We start from the raw sequence: 19,226 nt of genomic DNA, 5'->3' as shown, positions 1-19,226 counted from the left end.
TGCAGAGTAAAATGTCTACTGAACCTTATCGCATATTTGATATAACTAAAAACATACAAAAACTTCCACATGTGGACATTTTTGAATCTGGACGGAAAGAAGTAGATCCTGCTTCGCCTGACGAATGTGTATACACGCGCCAATGGCGTTCAGCAATGGTGGCCCCTTTTGTTCGGTCGAGTTCCTGAATTATTCCTATCACAATGAACTCAATGTAATACTGTTTTTTATTGTAAACATTTCCAATGCGTGTGCGCTTGGTGTAAATCTACCTGGGACCATTTGATTGATACACATCGGTCTGCAAACCTTCCGATCTGGTGTGAGATTTCGCCGCACGCAGTCTCGAGGAACGCGGAGTAGTAAGTGTTTATAATATAGATCGCTACATGGTTTGAGGACCATGAAGCTGGATGGGGCGTTGAGTATTAATTAATATTAGCTTATATTCCAACAATTCATGTATAGTAGCTAAATATGAATATAGAAGTCAGACTACCCTGATCGGCAACACTCAAAATAACTCTATAGTGTGTACCACCAAGCATCGCTTGTGTGTGTGTGTGTGTGTGTGGGTCTTGCCAGCTTCAAGACTATTAATTGGTGGAATATTAAATCAACACATTGCCTAGTCAAGCAGGGTATCCCTACCTTTTTTCCCACCGTAGTCTTATTAACTAAACATTCTTCTGTCATTCTGCTGCTGGTGTCTAGCATTCTCAGGGTGAGGTCATTGTGGAGGGAAACATGGTAGCAGCCTGAATGATGAGCGACAGTAAGACTACTATATATCATCCTGCGAACTTTAAATGTGTCCCCTGCTTGTGTTGTGAAGTCCCGAAGCGTCCTCTCCTCTACGGACAAATTAATAGCTTTAACGGGCTAACGTTTAGCACGTGAATACAGGCACTGGTGTAAACTGCATGGGGTGTATTATGCCACATTGAGCGGAACAAAACAAAAAATCCGCCAAAATTAACAAACGACAGCTAGAGCTAACGTTGGCTCTGTCCTCTCGGCTGTGTGGCTGATGTTGTGGTTGGAAATGCGGTTGGTGCTTTTGTTTACTATCGTTAGCCTGGTAGCTCATGAGTAGCAGGCTGGGGTGCCTCGTTCTGTGTACTATATGGAGGACGCACTATATGCTAAAGCTAACATTAGAGCGGGTTAATTTATTCCGTTGTGCTTGTTTCTTTTCAAAATCCTTGTTACTTGCTACCAGACAGGCTGGTCCTCGTTTGTAGTCCAGGATACAGTGATTCGTTTGATGGGTTGTTGTTGACCCGCCCACGACAACATGTTTTAAGTAGATGTAGTGTAGCTAGACTAGAACAGGTGGCTGTTTATATGTTTTAACTGAGGCTGAGGATATCTATCAGTCAGTCTGTTGCCATGGTACAGAAAGACGTTTGTCACGTGATGATAACAAAACCAGTGAACTGCCTGAGCTGAGTTAGTTGGTGTCACATTTACCTTTTAAACTGTCTTTAAAACGTCTATATTCAATATATATATGCTAAGCTGCGTCTCATCTGCTGCCTTTTGCCCATGCTCCAGATGTAAAACTGTGTTGGAGCCGTCCCAGCAGTGGCCCTCGGCACAATGGGGCTAGACTTTGACGTGAAGACATTCTGTCACAACCTCCGGGCCACCAAGCCCCCATACGAGTGCCCTGTGGAGACCTGCCGCAAAGTTTACAAAAGCTACAGCGGGATAGAGTATCACCTCTACCACTATGACCACGACAACCCCACGCCTGCGCCTAACATGCCCCAGAAAAAGAGGAAAGGCAGGCCCCCGCGGGTGTCACTCGCGGGCTCCATGGATGGCGACGGAGGGGGCGGCAAGGGCGGCGGACAAGGCCAGGGGGGGAATACGCCCGGCAGCCCGTGCCGGTCGGACCGCTCCCACTCCCCGGGCCGGGATACGATGACGTATGCCCAAGCCCAGCGCATGGTGGAGCTGGAGATCCAGGGGCGCATCCACCGCATCAACATCTTTGAGAACATTGACGTGGTGTCCGAGGAGGACAGCGAGACGGAGGACCCCCCGTCGTCCGGCACGGGGGGCAGCGGAGGTGCGGCGTGCAACGGCGCGGACAGTGGCGCGGGAGGAAGCGATGCCGGGGGGAACGGCAAGGACAGGGGGCCAGACACGCCGGCCGCCAACGGGGGCAAAGCCACCCCCAAGTCCGGGAAGCACAAGAGCAAAGAGAAGAAGAAGGAGGGCTCATCGCATCACCACAGCGCGCCGTCCGGCCCAGCAGTCAAACTGCCCGAGGCGGTGTTCAGAGAGCTGGACCAGGAGAGGCCCGACGCCCCTACTCGCCACTTGTCCTACTACAGGTGAGTTTTGACTGGGATCCTTTTCGGTTGGCCACAACATGAAATGGGCCAAGAGGATGTTGTCTGGCCGTCTAGCTCTAAGGGCTCTTAATTACACGTAATGCAGCCTCAACACCTGACACAGTCGCTCAAAATCCTGTTGCTCCCCTGTGCATCCGGTTAACTGAAGTCAATATGCTGTAACCAATCTTCAAGGTTCTCACTCTACATACTCCTATTGTATTGCGTCAGATGCATGTTATTACAAATAAAGATGTGTATGTATATTCAATAATAATCTCGTATCTGGCAGCCCTTCTATTTTATAGCAGTACTTCTGGCTGATTGTGCCCAGCCTTGGCCGGGAACGTAAAAGTGTTTAATCACGGAGATATTCTACCGATGAAAACTCATTCACACGAGTGCATGTGACTTTCTGAAGGGGCTTTAATTAAGTGTTGCCAGTCGACAGTAGCCATTGTACACAGTCTTGATTTGAAACCTCTGCAGACACTTATAACACTGCTGGCCGAGTTTGTGTTTGCCAATTACACGCTTACAGAATCCTCGCCTCCAGTCACAAGCTCGGACGAAACAAATACAAAGCGAAAGAAAGTGAAATGCACGGCTCACCCGGAGTCAGCTTGTCTAACATCAGACTTCAGATATTATTCTAAAGTCCGATTTGTCAGACTAATGCAATAACAACGTGGGCACAATAAGAAATAATAGTCAGTTTTTTGTTTTGCCCGACTGAACAGATAACATTGTCCCTGGCTTCTCTCTGTGAACTGATCTGTACTACCGTATGCTCCCTGTAAACCCTCTCCACCCACCTCCTCCCGCCCCTGGTGGTCGTTCATCACGGTAGTCACTTCACCACCTCTTCCCAATCCCGCCCCCAAAGGTACATAGACAAGTCGGTGGAGGAGCTGGACGAGGAGGTGGAGTACGACATAGACGAGGAGGACTACATTTGGCTGGACATCATGAACGACAAGCGGCGGTCCGACGGCGTGACGCCCATCCCCCAGGAGGTGTTTGAGTACCTCATGGACCGCCTGGAGAAGGAGTCCTACTTTGAGAGCCACAACAAGGTGCGCACCTGAACTCACAGCCGCTAAGCAGGGGACACGGCAGGGTGACCTGGATGGATAGATTCAAGGGGGAAGGAGATATGGAGTGGTTTGTTATCAGAGTCAACCCTATCTCTGATAATAGAAGTTAAGATAAAGCTGTATTTGTCCCCGATGGGTAATTTGATGTTGCAGCAGCAGAACAACATAATGGTAAAAATATTAAAAAGGGCTACATGTGTAAAATAGATAAATTATAACTTACGTTTAGGCAAGCTTAACCTTCTTTTGGATTAAAACAATGCAACTGTTCCTTATTGATGCAATGCCAATGTAAGACAAAGTGCAGGGAGGTAATACAAATAACAGATCACTAACAGAAAGAAAACATCCCTCCGTCCACTGAAACCACTGCTTCTCCCCCCCCCCCCCCACTCCAACGCACAGGCGGACCCCAGCTCGCTGATCGATGAGGACGCCGTGTGCTGCATCTGCAACGACGGCGAGTGTCAGAACAGCAACGTGATCCTGTTCTGTGACATGTGCAACCTGGCCGTGCACCAGGAGTGCTACGGCGTGCCCTACATCCCCGAGGGCCAGTGGCTGTGTCGCCGCTGCCTGCAGTCCCCCAGCAGGGCGGTGGACTGCGCCCTGTGCCCCAACAAGGGCGGTGCCTTCAAGCAGACCGACGACGCTCGCTGGGCGCACGTGGTGTGCGCCCTCTGGATCCCCGAGGTGAGCTGCCTGTGCCCCGTGACACGGCTACCTGCCCTTCGGTTGTGTTCAGTTATTTCTGAATTGATTGTTTACAAGAACAAAATGAGAGGTGTGTGTGTACGTTATCGTATCGTATTTGTCTCAAATCCAAACTTGGAACACTAAATTATTTTATTTGTTTTGATTTTTGCTTTAAGCATTGATTTTTGCTTTAAGTGTACAATGATGGGATTAAGTATGATGGTGAAATGTTGAACAGCTATGCCCTTTTCATCTTCCACATTTGTTTAGATAATGAGCCACAAATGTGGGGACAGGCACCTCTATGATGGAAGTAAAGTTCTAAACTCCCAAAGTTATCCTTTCTCCCATTTAGCAGTCAGTGTTCACATCAGGGTCAGTCAGCGATCACATCAGCAACCCAGCACTCCACGCCCCTCTAATCCAGTGCTGAAGTAGTGAACCGTAGTAGTGACCTGAGAGATGCCCCCCCCCCCCGCCAGGTGTGCTTCGCCAACACAGTGTTCCTGGAGCCCATCGACAGCATCGAGCACATCCCCCCCGCCCGCTGGAAGCTCACCTGCTACATCTGCAAGCAGCGCGGCTCGGGCGCCTGCATTCAGTGCCACAAGGCCAACTGCTACACCGCCTTCCACGTGACCTGCGCGCAGCAGGCCGGCCTCTACATGAAGATGGAGCCCGTGCGTGAGACGGGCGCCAACGGCACGTCGTTCAGCGTGCGCAAGACGGCCTACTGCGACATCCACACTCCGCCCGGCTCGGCCCGCCCCCTGGCCGGGGTGGGCGGGGCCAGTATGGGCTCGTCCAACAGCGAGGGGGAGCTGGAGGACGACGACGAGCCCAGCATCGGCCACGACGACGACTCCAAGGGCTGGAGCTCGGAGCGCGCCAAGCGCGCCAAGGCCAAGTCCCGCATCAAGATGAAGCGCGCCCGCAAGATTCTGGCGGAGAAGAGGGCGGCCGCGCCGGTGGTGTCGGTGCCCTGCATACCCCCCCACAGGTACGCACGCCTCCCTCCACCTCGGCTCTCCTTTAGTTATCCATCTGTCATCTTTAATTTGTGACATTACAGTGGTTATCTCAAAGATTTATTTTACATTCTCAATCAACATTGTGTTACCTCGATAAGAATTGCCTGACATTTATGTTCTTGAAAATCTTTGGTATTACCACTTTTAAGTCTTTTTTTTTTCCTAGTCTTTTAAGACTATCTAGGTTAAATAAAATAATAAAACTCATCAACCTATGATAGTGGTTATTAAGTAAGTAAAATATTTTTTTGTAAAGCATGTATAGATAGATAAGTACTTTAATTATCCCCGTGGAGAAAGAACTTTGCTTCAGCACAACACGACAATCAATCAACTCCCATCAGATCACAGAAACCCAGTGCACATGGTACATAAACAAATCTCTTTATACCGCTAGAACCTAGAGGTTGTGGTCTGAATAACGGAACTGAGCTGGGCCTCCCCTGTGTCCAGGCTGGGTAAGATCACCAGCAACCTCACGGTGCCTCGTAAGAGCCAGTTCATGCAGCGGCTGCACAGCTACTGGACCCTGAAGAGGCAGAGTCGCAACGGCGTGCCGCTGCTGCGCCGGCTGCAGACGCACCTGCAGTCCCAACGCAATGTGGAGCAGATCCTGCCCACGCCGCCACCCAGCAGCGCCATACTTCCTGTGGTGAGACACGCACACACATACAAACACACAGACGTGCTCCCACACTGCACATGTGCAGGGTTTTCTCCAAAGAATGCAGTAGTGCTGCTGTACCACCATGTAACATTAAGAATTGGGTCTACATCTAAAAATCGGACATTGAGACATTTCTGTTTATTTCAGTATTTTCTTTATTTCTTCACAGGTTTAATTGTGTAGAACTAATTTGAACAGCGCTTGAAAAAGCTTGGGTACAATATTGCGCAAGTTTGGACATCCTCAAATATGTTTAATAAATGTATATATATACATAGGCCTATGTATAGAATATTTTTCCCAAGTGAAATCTCCACCACAGTTTATCATGAATCACTATTATTTCTAACGCCTGTCTGTCTGTCTGTCTGTCTGTCTGTCTGTCTGTCTGTCTGTCTGTCTGTCTGTCTGTCTGTCTGTCTGTCTGTCTGTTTTCGTTTCTATGTATGTGCGGTGCCCATGCTCCAGAGAGAGGGCGAGGAGAAGCCGTCTGCGCTGAAGGAGCAGCTGAAGGCCTGGCAGAGGCTGAGGCATGACCTGGAGCGAGCCCGCCTCCTGGTGGAGCTCATACGCAAGAGGGAGAAGCTCAAGAGGGAGACGGTGAGCCCCCATGTCCTTGTACATCCCTCCCGCCCTCCATTAATTCACACTCCCACCTCATTCCGTCCATTGGAAGATCAAATCTGCTGGATAAATGTACTTCCAAGTGGCTGCCGTGACCTCTGTTTGCGAGTTCCTGGCGGCAGAGGCCAACGTGTAGCTCCAGTAACGTCCTGTAGGGGGTTCAACGCGGATGGATGCAGAAAGCGCGCCCCCTTTTAAAGAGGCTAGTTAATGTCCATAGTATGTATTTCTATTAAGGTTATTTAATAAGTTAACAAGTTATTTCGGATTGAACATTAATGAGTTAATATTCAACTCAATGAGTTTATATCCGCCCTCAATCTGCCAAAAAAAAAGATTTTGCATGCAAAACCTCAAGCGTTGGTGGTGGATATCTTAATGTGAAATATACAGTAACAGTCGTGTGTAAACCAAAGGGCGATGTCACGGACGCTACATCCATAATATTCACACTCTATGGTTACGTCTCAGTCTAGTCCACTAATTCAGAGGTCATTCCCTGTGCTTTGTGCAGCTATTTTTGGTTTGCGTCCTCGACCTGCTGCCTCGTTCTGCACTTCTTTCAGTCACGTGCCTGAGGACAAATCTACACATATTTCCATATATTTTTATATTACTTACATTGTTATATATTTATTTAGATTTGTCCTGAAGTTTAATAATGAAACCATGTGCTTTTGTAATGCATGTATTAGCATAACTATCATACCTACTACCTAATTCCACTGGCAGTACTCACCCCTATATTTTCCATGCAGGATGATGTATTCATTGTATTCTGATTGCGTGTCTGCGTGTGGTCTGAACCTGTGTGTTCAGATCAAGGTCCAGCAGATGGCGCTAGAGATGCAGCTGACTCCCTTCCTGGTGCTGCTGAGAAGCACCCTGGAGCAGTTACAGGAAAGAGACACCAGTAACTTTTTCACCGAACCTGTTCCACTGGCAGAGGTAACCTGACACACATGCAGACGCAATGTACACATGTACAGTTTCGTCTATTGTTATTTCAGATGGGATTCCTTGCATAAACCCAAGATTTTATCCAGTGCTGGCAATTTTCCCCAACATCTGTGTTATGATTAATTAAAAAGTTTAACAGTAACACTAAAACATTTTAATGGGATAAAACGTTTGCAAAGTGTGATCATGTCCTTTTGACAATATAATCCACTTTATTAATCTTTTTTAATCTTTCGTCTCCCACCCTGGACAGGTTAACACAATATGTATAATATAATAAGGTAAAATTGCTATTAAACACTAACATTGTTTTATAGATGTTATTAGCGAATGGGCTAACGCAAGAAAGTTCAAGTCTAGTTAACGATGTCTCTAGAGCGTTCTGTGGCTGAATCAATGTAGCCACAGTCTTACCAATGAGCTCCACATCCACGTCGATCAACGTGGAATGTATCGCTGTATAAATCCACTCTGCAGAACAGCCTCATTACTCGACGTCCCTCTAACCCACCCACAGGTACCCGACTACCTGGACCACATCGACACGCCCATGGACTTCCAGACCATGTGGAACCTGCTGGAGTCCCACCACTACCTCACGTTCGAGGCGTTCGAGTCCCACTTTGGCCTCATCGTCAACAACTGCCTCAAGTACAACGCCAAGGACACAGTGTTCTACCGCGCCGCGCTGCGGCTGCGCGAGATGGGCGCCGCCGTCATCCGCAGTGCCCGGCGGCAGGCGGAGCGCATCGGCTTGGACTACGAGGCGGGCCTGCACCTCCCCCGCGAGCCCAGCCCCGACAGCCCCCACCACGACCGGGACCGGGAGCGCGAGCGCGAGTGGGAGAGGGAACGGGAACGGGAGCGGGAGAGGGAACGCGAGAGAGACAGAGACCGCGAGAGGGACCGGGAGAGGGAGCGGGAAAGAGACAGGGAGCGAGACAGAGATCTGCCGCTGTCTTCCAATGAGGAGGGTAAGGGAACACTCCCCCCCCCCCCCCCCCCCCCCCCCCAACACACTACTGACCTTTCTGAGTTTCATGGCAGATGTGTGACCTCTTCCCCCTGCGCTCGTGTTGTAGATCTGCTGCTGCCGGAGAACCGCCGGCGGCTGCCCCTGGAGGAGCAGCTACACCTTCTGCAGGCGCGCTTCGACGAGACCAGCTCGGGGAAGCACAGCATCGGCCAGTCGCGGCGGGCCAAAGCCCTGAGGAAGGAGATGGCGGTCATCAAGAGGAAGCTGGCCCACCAGCGGGAGCTGGGCGCCGGCCTGGGCCCCGTGTTGGGCGGGGAGCGGCTCTCTTCCCTCCCCCACCACCCCTCCGGCCCGGGGCGCCACGACGAGGGAGGGGAGAGCAGCAGCCAGGAGATCGGCGGCAAGGGTCAGTCCCAATGCATGGCACGGGCATGCTATGCATTAGGAAACGCCTTAACACATTCAAACACGCATTGACGAGGACACCACATAGCGAATCTATCAGTATGTATCAGTATATTTAACGTGTGGTTGTGGCTTTAAATCTTTTGATCTTAGCCTTTTTTCAACATGACCTTACTAATCTACTCAACCTTTTCAAGCATAATTAATTGTGCATTTGAGGTTTGTGAAAGGACACAATTAATTAAAGAGAGGTAACACATATGTTTACATCCAATTTTGTATGCCCAAACACATTAATGTCATTATACACACGTTACAACTCAAGCACATTGTCGAAAAATAATCAGCAAAATAATCGCAACTATAATTTTTATCATAACAGTGTTATGACCTTTACTCTATTCCTGTTGCTGAACTCCTCCTGCACATTTATGAATCAATCGTTTAAAATCAATGTGAAGAAGTAACCCCTTTCGCTCTCTTTCCCCCCCCCCCACCCTGAAGATCTGAGCGCCTCCTCCTCGGTGCTGGCCCCGGAGGTGGGCCGCCGCACCTCCGTCCTCTTCTCCAAAAAGAACCCCAAGACGGCGGGACCCCCCAAGAGGCCCGGCCGCCCCCCTAAGAACCGGGACCTGGGCCACGGCGGGACGGGGGTGAGCCCCAGCCCCATCGGACCCCCGCAGCTGCCCCTGCTGTCCCCGTCGCGGCAGAGGAAGAGGCCCCGCAGCCCCCACAGCAGCTCCACCTCGGAGAGCGACAGCGACAACGAGGAGCTGCTCCTGGGTGCGGGGGCCGCTTTGTTTGCTTTGATTCGTCCTTTGGTCGAAGGACGTCACAAATCAGCCCGTTTGCTTCCGATTGTGTCATGGCTTATCAAGGTGTTTGTTTAGCGCCAGACAACCATGCGCCTCGAATCCAATCAATCTCATGAGCTACAGTCGATATCCGTCGGAGCTTTCGCGTTGATTCGACGGTTGTGGTATGGAAACGTAGCCAGGCGGGTTGACAAATGACCCGTACGCTCAAGTGGTCACAGCCATTCACGTTCTGTTAGTGGTTCCTGTTGCTTGCGGTTTGGCCCTTTGGTAATTAAGGAAGTAAATATGTGTAAATAATACGTTCGGACATTTTCCTGATACGATATCGGTCAGGTGTGTAGTTGATACGTCCCTCTGTGAGATGTTAAGGCTATTTTTGTCTTGTTGAGATCGAGGTCTCTTTACCAAGAGAGACCTGTAATCAAATTAAAATCTAAACAGTAATTTGACAAGTAAAGCACAACAGTGAACATGCACGTTGAATACAAAGCCAAGCAGTAAGACGGATCAACAGGAACGGTTAAACAAATCGTACGGAGAAGCCGACCTTAAAGTTTTAGTACGGTCTGAAGAGATGAGAAAGTCTTGTTTTCCGTGTTTTCATGCATTGCTCTATTCAGTGCATATATTCAATCAGTGCACCACAGTGTAGTCATTATTTTAATCAACTTAACATACTCCGCGTTCCAGGGTTACCGAGCAACGGGTTTGACGGCGGGAACCAGCCGGTGACGGAGAGCTTCCGGGTGTACAGGAACGAGAGGAGTCTGCCGCGATCCAGCTCGGACTCGGAATCCACCAGCAGCAGCAGCAGCAGCGCCGCCTCGGACCGCACCAGGTAGGGCCGCTTCAGAGGGCCGCTTCCCTAAGGGGCTTCCTCTGACTGGGGACACCGGTAGGGAAACGATGTGTGGGCGGGGGGGGGGGGGTTTCGCCACACAAGTTGATCATTTCAGCCCCTCACCACTCACCTGCTTCTTACCAGCAGTTTTTCATGGCAGTGTTTTTCAGACTAGCAAGAGAATACAAGCGAGTCTTTTATTTAAAACAATACAAACAGTCATGATCCTTTAAAACAATCTCACTCTAAAGTTAGACAAAATAAAAGACATTAGATGACATCAAAACCACCAAGTAATCGATCTTTCTTGTCTAATTATTTATTTATTTGTCAGGGACACTGCAAAGAACATAACAATAGAAGGGTTAAAAACAATGTCCCATTACCTTTTTAATCTGTTACTGTGACCCCTGCTTTTGCTCATAGGGCTTAAAGCTATATACTGTAGGCATCTCAGTCCAAACAATAAAAAAATAAGTAGTAAGAAGATGTAAGAAATGTTGGATCATTGTTGGGGGTTGTCTTCACCACCAATAATCTATATGACGTCTCAGACTACAAGTTAACGTATTCGATTTATTTACGCTAAGTTTAGTGACATAATGTCATGTCAATCGAATGAATTAGACGCTAGTAACATTACTTTAACTTGCTAATTTACCATCAGACGACCGGACTCCCCGAACAGCTGGAGATAATGTTATGTTGGGCAGCCAATCCCTCCTATTCTGTGGTCAAAGCTATCGCACTAACAATAACTGTATGTTAAACTGACTTAAGATAGACCGTATATGATATATTTAATTTACTTTCCTTATGTGTACATCGAAGTAAACAATATTCAAATTCTTGGCACACAAACAAAAAAGCCTACATAATGATAAAACGGGTACTCTTTAAATTTTTGACCGTGTATCAGAATTAAAGGCTTACGTGCAGGTTAACCGGAAGTTTTGATTAACAGGTACATAAAACACTCAAAATATGTGTATCATTAATAAAATGTCTCCAAAATTGTGTTAAAGTCCAGTTTTTGGCAGTAACAGGTGTTTTCTAATGCCATTCGGCGATGACGTCACGTTGGGGAGACGTGGTGGAAGGTAGCCTCAGCCTAGTACTAAAACGATGGTGTCTAAGAGGTGGCAAGAACCAGAATTTAGCAACGCAGCAACGAGCGCTGGAGCTAGTCAATGAACAGCAGTGCATACAATAACAACGCTTTTATTTATTTTTACTGTCAGTGAATAGCACCGAGTGAAAGTCAACGTTTTCTTTATATCTAGTGACAGCGATTATGTCGCAAGTACCGGTAAACTTAGTCAGAAGATCTAGAAATAGAAGGCGTAACGCTATCGAACACGCAATCAGTGCACTTGCAAATGATTGCGTGCAAGTATAACCGATCGTGGTGTGACATTATTTAACCATCAATTTACTGCAAATACGACCAGACAGATTTACATTGAACACACACACAAAGCACATCGTCCAACCCGGCGGATGCTGACAGACAGCCCAAAACAAGCCAAACATCACCACGATGGGTGTGCACTCTCTCACTCTCGCACGCCCGAACACAATCACTCTAACTAACCACAAGGCCTTCATAACCATGCAGTATGCCGAAGCCGGAAAGGACACACGCACAGTCGCACACACTCATCAAACAATCCGTTTTATCATCAACATTCAGTCACTGCAAAGATTTAAAGACTAGCCTCTTACCATCACCACCAGTTAGAATGGACCCAAAGTATGTGATTGATACAGTCTGGTTTAGCTTTCGCTTGCTATCCGTTTTTAGTATGACTTCTCAACATTAAGTCTTTCTTGTGTTAGGCGCACATGGCTAATTTGCACACGCGCACAGGATTGGCTGGCTCCGCAAGGCAAATAATAGAACATATTTAATTATCTTTCTATCTGTCTATCTATCATCGCATGTGTCTAGTTTTAATGTGATGTATTTTGTGTATGTCCAGTCAGACTTGTTGTCTCCCTTGTTCTGTGTGGTCTTGTAGGCTATACTGTGTGAGCCGAATCACCGAAATGAATTCTCGACGATTTGTGTAGTTTGGTATTAATAAAGACTTGACTAGGCTATCTATCTATCTAGGCTATTAATCAACAATTATTCGCCGAAGGCGAAGTGAATAATGGGGAATAGGCCCCGAGACCGAATGATTATTTGTTGTTGTAAGCGGACATTTTGCGATGAAAACAATATCGAGTTTGAGATGTCAATCATGGGATATTGCCCAATATCCCGAGATAGCGAACCAAACAAATTGCGCCATCTTAGGGGGTTCAAGTGTAGCATATTCTAACTATAGATAATATCTATGTATTTATCTATGTATCTGTATAATCTGCTGAACACTCTGGTCTGTGTCTCCCCAACGTGAAAATCAATAGCAAACCGCTAAAATAGTACCTACTTCTTCGTATCACATTCCGTTTTGTGATACCTAACAACATTAAACACAATAAATAACAGTTTAAATCTTTATTACCAACAAGCAAATTCCACAAATACGTTGGAAAATAAACCCTGCAACACGGCCTTTAAGATTGGAGTTTAATGGTGTTTGTGGCAGCCCTAGTACTGGTTTGTGAACTCTCATTGATTCTTTTCATAGATTTAGCCAGCCTCTTCTCTGCGGGGTAAGGCCAATAACAACCCTTCATGATCATTACGGGAGTGGGTGTGTCTGATGGCTGGTTTAAGCAGCCTTACCTGGCAGACTGACTGGAATCTGGTGCTAGGTGAGGCTGCAAACCTTTTGCACATTGAGTCATCAGTCTGCACAGGTGAACAATGTCGGGAAATCATTTGTATAATGGAAGAACACAGCTCAACAAAAGATATGACGCCTAATAAAGAACTATCGTCTTATCTTCTTCGTATTGAGGAAGTCATAATCAAACAGTTAGGTGCTGAAAGAAGCTTAAGCTAACTTTGCTCGTGCCAAGAGCATTTTGATAGCTCCTGTTGGGACCTCCTGACTGACAGTGTGTATGTGTGTGTTTCAGCACCACTCCATCCAAGCAGGGCCGCGGAAAGACGTCCTTCTCCCGCTCAGCCTTCCACGAGGACAGCAGCGAGGAAACGTCTGGCACGGAAAACGACTCCTACTCCGTCGGAGGCTCGCGCAGTGTCTCACACCGTAAGCACAAAAACACAGGCATATACACACACAGACATACACACACTTGATCACACAAACACGGACATGCATGTTGCGGGGGAGGGTCATCCTTAGGTATCATTGTTTGCCATCTTCTAGTGGTTTAGGTGGTACAGGTATGATGCATGAAGTGAAACAATGTGACACACTGGAAAGGCATGATGGAAAGTTTTAATGTGATGCAGTACTTGAAATGACTCTGTTTCGATTTATAGTTACAAAGTATGTATGTGTCGGAATGGCCACAGTGACCATTGACACAAACAGAGATGGTTGTTTTTTTTCCGCAAATACCACACACCTGCACACCAGACCCACACACATACAAACACCTGTTAAGTAGTCGTAGTTTTGTAATTTATTTTCTTTTACCGCTCCCGTCAACAGAAGATTATGTAGAGATAAACACTACTTGCAACAGTATATGGAAAGTATATGGAAAGGAGACACTGTTGCCGCGGTGTTATGCTGACGGAGGCCCAGTTACCTTATTGTGTGTATGTGTGTGGGAGAATGTGTGCGTGTGTGGTGGTGTGTCGTCTTTCTGTGACCATGCGGTGGGGGCTTTTTTTTTTGTCTCAGTGGTGCGTAGTCGCAGCCGCTCTGGGTGCTGGATGACCTCAGACGACTACTCGACCCTGGACGCCCTAGATCTGGTTTGGGCCAAGTGCAGAGGCTACCCCTCGTACCCGGCTCTGGTGAGACTCTGTCTCTGACTCTGTCTATCTACGTCTTTGACTCTGTCTCTGTCTCTGACTCTCCCCATCTCTTTCAGTCTCTCTTTTTGTCTCTCTCTGTCTCTGACCCTCCTCATCTCTTTGTCTCTCTCTTTGTCTCTCTCTGTCTCTGACTCTCCCAATCTCTTTCAGTCTCTCTCTTTGTCTCTCTCTGTCTCTGACCCTTCCCATCTCTTTGTCTCTCTCTTTATCGATCTGTCTCTGACTCTCCCAATCTCTTTCAGTCTCTCTCTTTGTCTCTCTCTGTCTCTGACCCTCCTCATCTCTTTGTCTCTCTCTTTGTCTCTCTCTGTCTCTGACTCTCCCAATCTCTTTCAGTCTCTCTCTTTGTCTCTCTCTGTCTCTGACCCTCCCCATCTCTTTCAGTCTCTCTCTTTGTCTCTCTCTGTCTCTGACCCTCCCCATCTCTTTGTCTCTCTCTTTATCGATCTGTCTCTGACTCTCCCCATCTCTTTGTCTCTCTCTTTGTCTCTCTCTGTCTCTGACTCTCCCCATCTCTTTGTCTCTCTCTTTGTCTCTCTCTGTCTCTGACTCTCCCCATCACTTTGTCTCTCTCTTTGTTGATCTCTCTCTGTCTCTGACTCTCCCCATCTCTTTGTCTCTCTCTTTGTTGATCTCTCTCTGTCTCTGACCCTCCCCATCTCTTTCGGTCTCTCTCTTTGTTGATCTCTCTCTGTCTCTGACCCTCCCCATCTCTTTCGGTCTCTCTCTTTGTTGATCTCTCTCTGTCTCTGACCCTTCCCATCTCTTTCGGTCTCTCTCTTTGTTGATCTCTCTCTGTCTCTGACCCTCCCCATCTCTTTCGGTCTCTCTCTTTGTTGATCTCTCTCTGTCTCTGACCCTCCCCATCTCTTTCGGTCTCTCTCTTTGTTGATTTCTGTTTCCATCTCTTTCTCGCACTGTCTTCTCTCCGTCTTTGTTTGTTTGTCTGTGTGTCTCTCTCTGTGGGGTTCTGTCTCTTTGTGTGTGTGTGTGTGTGTGTGTGTGTGTGTGTGCGCGTGCGTGTATTGCACTTATATAATGAGTGTACAACCTCCATTTGTCAATGATTACAAGAAACTCCATTCTGTCATTACTTTTAGAATGAAAGAATGCAACGTTTTGATAAGATGTGTTTTTGCACACTCCACAGTTTGAAGTGTTTGAACTTGGTGGTAGGTGCGGCAACTAAAAAAACTACTGGTTAAACAATGACTGGTGATGCCATTTACTTTTCAGGTCAGACCCGTAAAAAAAGATTGTGTGACTGTGGTTTGGAGTGGAAGTTCATGCCTCCAAAGATCTAATTTAGTCATACTATAGCTACTTTGAAGGCCATTCACACCACCACGGGAAATTATATACGCAAAGATATTTGTACAATCTTATTTCAAGAACCGTCCCATAATGGTGTGTGTATAGTTAACTGCTATCCACACCAGTGGAAGACACGGAAGATAAAATGCCACAATTTTGTGCAGCAGTGTCATGAAATGTATTTCAGACTCCTTCTTTTGTGTTGAAGACATCCGTCTGGGATTACATATCACCTGAAACATGATTGCGCTAGTATTCTGTGTCCAATTGTTACACTGAGCTGATCTAACCCTGGCCCTCCTCCCACCACTCGCTGCAGATCATTGACCCCAAGATGCCAAGGGAAGGGGTGTTCCACCGGGGTGTGCCCATCCCAGTGCCCCCCCTTGACGTGCTGAAGCTGGGGGAGCAGATGACCCAGGAGGCCAGAGAGCACCTCTTCCTGGTGCTCTTCTTTGACAACAAGCGAACGTGGTACGTGGGCACATGTTTCACTTCAGTTCCAGACCATCGTGTTCCATTCTCGAGTTTCCGCTTGTGCCCTTTATTATCTTGCATTTTCAAATGTGGTTTAAAAAAAAGGTGACAAATCTGATGGTTTCCGATTATTATCTACATACTGTCTCAGGCATCTGTTTTTCTGCTTTGAACAAAGTGCACACACAGAAAACTCAGAACTATAGTTTTGCCTCAGGAAGAAATGGGGCAACTGTGGTTTTAAGGGAGGAGGATAGGAAGACGACGAGGCGTCTTTTTAGGTCATGGTTTTGCAGCTGAATTATTTGTCTACGTCTTTAAACGCGTTTAACTTTATTGAGGATGTCTTCAAACGTCACGTTGAACATGAATCACTTACATACTTGCGTATCAGGTTTCCTTACTTTTTTCCATTGATAGAAGCTTTTCATTTAAGAAAATGAATACTATAATATATGGATGATTGAGAGGTGTATATGTTAAATTATTAACTATTACCCTTTTTATGAAAATATGTTTTGGAACATCTAAACGTCGATACATTTGATGAGTGCATAATCGGACTCCAAAAATATACCTCTATTTAGAAGAAAAGAAGTGCCAAGTTACACTGAGAGATACACTTGGAGTTTCATAGAGAGTAACACTGGGAGTTACATTGAGACTTGCATTGGGGGTGACACTGGGAGTTCAAGTCAGAATGTGTACCTTTTTAACTTGCTCATAGCTTAAAATAACCAGGAAATATCTGTAGTCAATGCTGAGAATGATTTCAATAATGTTATCAATAAATTCACATCCGTTATCTGATAGCATCTGCGGAAAAGAAAAAAGTCTGGCAAGCCCGCACCTTGCATATAGTTTACAAGAAGCGTACCATCAACATTCCCTAAACCCCTCCCACTCAAACCTCCCAGGCAGACAAACGACGCTCTTTTGCGTTGCTCAGTTAGAGCGGCCACCTCCCTTTTTTTTGAACCATAATGTCCCTACTATGCGGGAGGGGCTAGATCCTCCGCACTGTGACTCTAACTGAATGCCGTGTGACCCGTGTCTCGCAGGCAGTGGCTGCCGCGGTCCAAGCTCGTGCAGCTGGGCGTGGACCAGAAGCTGGACAACGAGAAGATGCTGGAGGGCAGGAAGTCCAACATCCGGAAGTCGGTCCAGGTGGCCTACCACCGCGCCATGCAGCACCGCAACAAGGTGCAGGGGGACCCCAGCAGCGACACCAGCGACAGCGACTGAACACGGCGGCGGCAGGCTCGCCCACACTAGTCGCGGACGCCGCGTGTCGTGATGGAGCAGGCGGGTGGGGGTTGTGGGGGTAGGTGGGCGGGGGTGAAGAGGTGTAGACCCCAAGCCCACCAAGTCTGGGGTCCTGCTGATGGACACGAGTAGTGGGAGTAGCACCCAGTGAAAAGCACTACATCCTCAACACACACACACACACACACACACACACACACACACACACACACACACACACACACACACACACACACACACACACACACACACACACACACACACACACACACACACACACACACACGCACGCATACACAAGTTTGTTATTTAACCTGAAATGTAAGATATTGTATTTAAGATAAAGGAAAAAGGGTATTAATAATGATGATAATAATGATAATGGTGATGATGATGAAAAAAAAAAAGATGTGTCCAGAATCATGATTCACGTGGATCGATCTAAATGCGGCCTGATAAGATGTTTAAGGAATACAAACAAAGATTACGATATTAATCGCGTGAAATGGAGGCGCTCTCATTTGTCTCCCACACACTTTCTGTTTACATTCAGACAGGAAATTCCAATACTGTACCTCCACAAAACACACACTCTGTGGTGAGGTGACACTGTGTTGTGCATCAGCCTTGTTCTTAATCCCACCCCCCCCTCCCCAACCATCCCCACTACCGTGATGTCGCCGTTTCAAAGAGCACAAGCAGAGACTCCATAGTGCGACCCCCCCCTCCAAATCGCCAGGTCTGCGGTGCAACCAAACTGTTTATTTATTCCGCTCCCACGAATCCCGGAACGCTCACCTTGACGGCGGACCCGGCTCGGCAGCCCTGATGTTTATTTTTTAACCCAACATTCTTGTTGATCATGCCTTTTTGTGTGTGTGTGTTGTGTGTGTGTGTGTGTGTGTGTGTGTGTGTGTGTGTGTGTGTGAGCGTGTGTGCGTATCATGCAGGCTGCTGGTGAATGATTCATGGTGACTAATCGAAAACTGTCTGTAGTCTCAGGCCATTGGCTGTAGAATTTTTTTATACATAAAAAAATTGCATAAAGATAGAAGTTTAATAAAAAGAATTGAGTTTTTATACACTTGCGCTTGAGCTGTGTCAATGTTTGTTTTTGTCTCCTTTCAGGAAAAAGGACAGCCCTTCACAAAGTGGGTTTATTGTATGAATCACTGAATGATAAGGTCAAAGCAAATGCAACAACAAAATACTTACTTAAAATACTTTGCCTTAATAATTAATTCATTCTTATAGATAAACATGACATACCTCCAGTTGTAATTTTTGTCCAACGTGCACCCGCGCGTGCCAACATTACTACAACACATTATCAAGTCATTTGTTTTAGGGCAAGACAAGTTGGTTTGCAATGCAAATAAAGTACTACTTAAAATTCCTGGTGCTTCAAAGTGTGTAAAGGCTTGGGATTGAGAGTTCTGGAAGGGGGAAATCAGTGAAGGTGTGTACGTTTTATACCACATTCATTACCACAGTATGTCAGTGCTCTGCTGCTGCACTGCAAAGGGGGTCTTGGAAGTATATGTATTAAGGGAAAGTTATTCTGCTTTTCCCCCCCAACACTCTCCGATGACATGACTGATTTTAAACTGACTGATTTTTCCTATTAATTATGTTTATCATTTGACTGCTTTCCCTCTCATTTGATTGTTTTCATGTCATTTTGATTTTTCTGAAGCCTGCCCATCCAAAAGTTGTTGCACTCCGGCCCATCCCTGGAAGGAATCTTTGCCGAGTTTCCTGCTTTTCACACCATGTTTTGGGGGTTCAAAGTAGATACTAGT

General features: G+C 47.0%; 1 protein-coding gene across 3 annotated transcripts; it reads left to right on the top strand.

Moving 5' to 3' along the window:
- Positions 1-68: 68 nt before the first annotated feature.
- On the top strand, positions 69-17,459 carry brpf1 (bromodomain and PHD finger containing, 1). 3 transcript variants are annotated; one of them, XM_079742537.1, is made up of 17 exons: positions 69-362; positions 715-775; positions 1,558-2,345; positions 3,232-3,421; positions 3,848-4,135; positions 4,621-5,138; positions 5,623-5,821; positions 6,305-6,436; positions 7,280-7,408; positions 7,938-8,394; positions 8,503-8,802; positions 9,306-9,584; positions 10,310-10,457; positions 13,494-13,627; positions 14,231-14,346; positions 16,001-16,155; positions 17,220-17,459. In XM_079742537.1, the coding sequence occupies exons 3-17, from the start codon at positions 1,603-1,605 to the stop codon at positions 17,401-17,403; spliced, it is 3,972 nt and encodes a 1,323-aa protein (XP_079598663.1). In that variant the 5' UTR covers positions 69-362; positions 715-775; positions 1,558-1,602; the 3' UTR covers positions 17,404-17,459. The 3 variants fall into 3 exon arrangements, with proteins under 3 accessions (XP_079598663.1, XP_079598664.1, XP_079598662.1); XM_079742536.1 differs by lacking the exon at positions 715-775 and having other exon boundaries at positions 70-362; XM_079742538.1 differs by lacking the exons at positions 715-775; positions 14,231-14,346; positions 17,220-17,459 and having other exon boundaries at positions 16,001-16,114.
- Positions 17,460-19,226: the final 1,767 nt, after the last annotated feature.

This window comes from Pollachius pollachius, assembly GCF_949987615.1.
Source record: "Pollachius pollachius genome assembly, chromosome: 8".
NCBI lineage: Eukaryota > Metazoa > Chordata > Actinopteri > Gadiformes > Gadidae > Pollachius > Pollachius pollachius.
The sequence above is the reverse complement of the archived record's forward strand: the minus strand, read 5'-3'. Positions and strand labels throughout refer to the sequence as shown.